The sequence below is a fragment of the Haplochromis burtoni genome, unplaced genomic scaffold (assembly GCF_018398535.1).
Source record: "Haplochromis burtoni strain Fernald_Lab_line unplaced genomic scaffold, NCSU_Asbu1 Contig_38, whole genome shotgun sequence".
In the NCBI taxonomy this organism is placed as follows: Eukaryota; Metazoa; Chordata; class Actinopteri; order Cichliformes; family Cichlidae; genus Haplochromis; species Haplochromis burtoni.
The window spans coordinates 508796-513778 of NW_024582399.1; the positions used below are offsets into that span (position 1 = coordinate 508796).

At 41.1% G+C, this 4983-nt stretch overlaps 1 protein-coding gene across 1 annotated transcript in view; it reads left to right on the plus strand.

Annotated features, from left to right (window-relative positions):
- The window catches only part of lekr1 (leucine, glutamate and lysine rich 1), a 101088-nt gene that overhangs the window by 60310 nt on the left and 35795 nt on the right, over positions 1 to 4983 (plus strand). Inside the window, exon 6 of the mRNA XM_005920114.2 lies at positions 3626 to 3707. Coding sequence (XP_005920176.1) covers positions 3626 to 3707 — 82 coding nt within the window. The remainder of the gene's footprint in view (positions 1 to 3625; positions 3708 to 4983) is intronic.

Sequence of the window (4983 nt, forward strand, 5' to 3'; positions counted from 1 at the left end):
GTGGCTGACTAAATACTTTTTTGCCCCACTGTACTTAAATGTTAGCAGCAGACTCCGAAGTGACCCGTGCCCACCTGCCAATATTGATACAATTTTCTGAAATTAGAAATATATCAGCTGTTGATCTGAACAGGACAGTTCAGTGTAACGTTAACAGGCCTCATGTCCCAGGGGGAAAAACAAAATCACGATATCATTTTTCCATTTAAATCTGAAGAGGCTTCAGCTCCGGCTTGGTCTAAGGGTGGAGCTGCTGCTTCTCACAGAAGCTGTAGCTGGATGCAAATGTCATCTAAACCTATAATTAAACCAAACATATTGACATATGCCAATTCCATCATGTTGACACTCAAGCCCTAAACACAGCCTAACAAAGACAAGTTAGTTCACTGCTCTTGGATACTCTTCCTTGTTGGTTGTTGAGCTGTTATATGCAAACCGCCGCAAAGTTTCCAGTTGACTACTTGGCCATGTTACTTAACAGAATGGAGCCACATTAACGACTTCTTTGACATTGTTGTTTGCAGCCAAGCAAATGTCGAGAACACATAAACACTAAATACACTGGACCTGGCAGTTTGCGTTAGGTTGGCCGAGTCCAAAGTTGCTGAGGACTGAGGAGTTCTCACATCTTGTCTCGTCCTCCCTTTGCCAAAAATAACAAAACAAATGCTTTTCTTCCTAAACAAAACATCAATGATCGTCCAATCTGGAAGGATGTGGTCAGATGAGAACATATCAACCAAACAATCGATCCAGCCCCACATAACTGGTCAATATGTCAAAGGGAAGAAGTTGTTTATTAAAGTATTGGCGTTCAAAAGCAGTCATGTACTGCTCTGTGGTGTATTATAGAGTAAATAAAATGTTCTGTGACTGCAGCACAGCACAAAGTACTACCCCAGTGACAATACAGCGAGGCTATTCTAAAATGTCTGTGGCCAGCTGCTAGTAAGTTGCTGTAATTTTTACAGCCACCTTGTTACACTGTGTGTGTCTTTTTGTTAGCAGCTAGGACACAATAGAAGGGCTGCGGAGAAAGTCAGACCAGCTGGTTCACTGTCATCGCAAAACCTTTCTGCTCCATCAAGTATTTATACAGCTATTGCTGTTTGGACACGACTGCTGCTGCAGTGTTTATTTGCGAGTCTTTCTGTGCGAGCCTTTTGTCGGGGCTCGTGTTTCTGTGTGTTTGCTGCTTTTCACGCACGCACTTCTTGCCTTTGCTGTGTGTGTGCGCGCGCGTGTCCTTCTGAGCGTGTAGCTGTGCCGCTTTACCCTGGCAGACCTTGTCATGTCACAGTGACCAGAAAGCAATTATCAGTGTATTGCCAGTTGGAGAAGGACCTCCTACATTCCCCTTTTCCTGCTGAAAGAGCGAGGGGGAATGGAAGTTAGAGCCAAGATAAGAAACAAAGAGAAAAGGGTGAGAGGGAGAAAACGGAGACACAGAAAGAGAGGAAGCTGGATGAAAAAAAAAGACTGAGAGAAGAGAGACGGTGAAGGGAAGAGTGAAAAGAGAGAAAACAAGAGAGGGAGAGAGCAAAGAAAACAAAGACGGGAGCAGGAGAATGTCAGGCTGACATTGGTTTGAGAGCTCTCCAGGCCTGCAGCCACGATAACCTGCCGTACAACGCATTATGTGGCAACGCAACAAAAATGCTATAGAGCTCCACTTCTCCGGCATGATTTCAAAACATCATAAATAACTTGAACTCGATTATGTTTCTACACATTTCTTCATACTGCAGCAGTTATTACAACCTGCAGGAGTTGCTTTTTCATTTTTTAATTTTTGAATATGTAGTACTTATGTAATGTACTAAATTTCCTAATATTAAATTAGCTTTGCTTTAAAGGTGACTCTCATTGTTAACAATAAATAGCCACACACCACAAAAGAAATAACAATATAAGCTTTTTTATCATAGTTATCTGACAAATGTCAGAATTCATGTTTCTAGACAACCATAAAATTTCAGTTTATGCTTTTATTTCCAATTGATTATTGCAGAGCCACAGAACCTAACAGTAGTTCATGCTAATAGTCCTCAGGGTTTAACTTGGTGAACAAAGCATTAAAAATCTACAGTTAAGTCCCAAAGTTTTTGTACAGTAACATTTCTTTTGTAGTTTTGAATAAATGGACAATTGACTGACAAGCAGTTTGTATTAGTTTAGACAACCTAACGTTACTTTAAATATAAAGATCATTTTTGACAGTTTTATGGAAGTCTTTTACAGTCAATTACTCCTTAAAGTCTTGAACTCATGATCACCAAATGCTGTGTTTCCTCCCTTGAGATGCTCTGCCAGGCCTTTACTTCAGCCGCCTCCTGTTACTGCTTGTTTGGGTGTCTCTCTGCGTTCAGTTTTGTCTTCGGTAATTCAAAAACATGCGCTATCTGGAGATAAAATGACTGACTTGGCCAATGAAGAATATCCCGTCTTTGCCTCGAGAAATTCTCGGGTTGCTTTTGCTTTTGCGCATCATTATCCATTTGCACCGTGAAACTGAGTCTGATCAGTTTTGTAGCATTTCTCTGAATATGAGCTGAGAGTATTGCTCTATACACTTTACAGTTCGTCCTGCTGCTTCTATCAGCAGAACCATCATCGATAAACACCGGTGGCCCACTTCCACTGGCAGCTGTACATGCCCGTGCTTGCTGATTATGCAATTTATGATTGCAAGCCTTTGTCATTTTATACATATTTAGCTGAAGACGAGGGCTGGTATGCAAATATTTACACTTATGACAGCTACATGCACAGGGATTTTCCAGTGAAAACAGTGGCATGTTATTCACTATTCAGACTCGAAGCATAAATGCTTTTCTCTTGCATGAGAGCCACTCTTGCATGGAGAAAGAAGTCCAGCGCTGCAGTGTTACAAGCTGTTGGCCTGACATAAAGTCTAAATATCTCAGTCAGCCATTTCCTCCACGTCCGTTTTTAATACATGTATTCAGTGGCCTGGAAACCGGCAGAATAATGATTGCCCCCCATACCTGTGCAGCACACATCTGTTAAAAGATCCTTTCAAGATTCACGTTTCTCTGCTATTTTATTCTTGTTTTATTTTTTTAATCTAGTGATTTGGTTTTGTCTACATGCTGTATCGAACCACCAAGGTGGCAGTGAAGTAAAGAAGCAGCAGCAATACAGCAGCTCCTTGGCGTCAGACACACAACAACACAGGCTGCCCTACCATATCACTGTTTTACCTCCCGAGTCCCAGCTTTCCTGTCAACACGTTCCCGTCTTTCGGCTCTCCCTCTCTTCCTCATGTTCAGCTCGTGGCTATGACTTTTTATTTTAACCAACCCTCGTGTATTTCTCACATCAGCTCTTGTTTATGATACACTACGAGCTTTATTTTGTGTTCTTCCTCCTCCACTTGTGTTTTTTCCTCATTATTACAAATGTCACATTTGCACAGTGTTTTATTTGATGTGAGCCGTCCTCCTTTGCTCAAGTCCAATGAACCATCTGATAAAAAACACGGCCCACTCCGTCGCTCTCATGTACCCCCGGATTGTCTTTATGCAGGATGACTTTTGTAAGCTTTTACCGCATCTTCATCGGATGAAGTAAGCGTTTGTGTGTCTGTCTGTGTAAACAGCACTGAGTGAGGAGTTGAAGAATTCCAGCGTGGCGCTTCAGAACACGAGAGAAGAGAAAGAGTGCCTAAGTCAGCAGCTGATGTAAGTGTCTGCAGTATGTGGTAAAACAAACAAAACACACACACACAAACACGCACGCAAACACGTGCACCGATGTGGACGCAGGTGATCCGTGGTATTTGAAATATGCCGGGTAAAGAGCAGGTCACTGCAAGGCTTTTACTCTACACATAACTTCCCTCAGCCAAGTGCAGCCTCACTGACTCCACCCAGACCAGGAAATGCTCACTGTCTGCATACCAGGCTTGTCAGGTTGCAACACCGGAGGATTTTACTGTAAAGACTAAAACAAAGGTCTGCTCAGAGGATAAATACATGATATGTAGAAAATAGCTTTCTCAGGAGTGACTGTTTTTTTGTTTTTGTAGTCCATCCAGATACTGGGTGTTGGTGTTTTATTTTAGTAACACAATCCATAGACGTCATTGAAATAATGCTGTAGTTGTTACATTCTGACACTTTAAAATATGTCATATTGTACATTTATTTATTTTTTATTGCCATCACATATTTCTGTCTGTTTGCACATACACCTACCTCAATTCCTCCACTTTCCTTTAGGGAAGCACTTTATTAATTGTGACTGTAGTTTTTAGCTTGTCTTTTTTAATAAATAAAAAAAATGCAACATTTTAATCAGACAAATAGCTAAAGCTGTACGTAATGTTATTATGTGGTGCTGTTGGAGGAGCTTTTTGATGAGCAGATGAGAACAAGTTGTGATTTTATGACTCAGGATGATAGTTGGCTCATATGCCGCTTTAGGCTTTCAAAAGTTGTTTTCTTTAAGAACATGAGGAACTGGGTCCAACTGTGCCAAACCCAGAGAAACTATGCAGTTCCTGCCAGTCTTCAGGTTTTGACAACTCTTGGGTTTATTGCGCTTCAGAGGAGTGTGAGTAAGATTGTTAATTTAGGTGAGATATATCATGTTCATCATTTTACAGACAAAGTAAAGCAATTTATTGCACTCGCATTCAGAGATGGGCAGTAACACGTTACTTGTAAGTAATCTGATTACTTTTTTGAGTAACGAGTAAAGTAAGGGATTACTATTGCAAAAACGGTAATTAGATTACCGTTACTTTCCCGTAGGAACGCTGCGTTACTAAAACCGTGATTTTTTTGCAAGAATGTCTCATGACAGTGACGTAAGCGAGTGCGCCGTTAGTGACAACAGCTGTGTGCAGATCAACAATGGATCACATATCGATTGTGAGAGAGAGTATGAGCATGCAGCGTGGAAGTACTGACCTTACTTTGAGTTTGATTCCATAAAAAGTGACAAAAACATTAG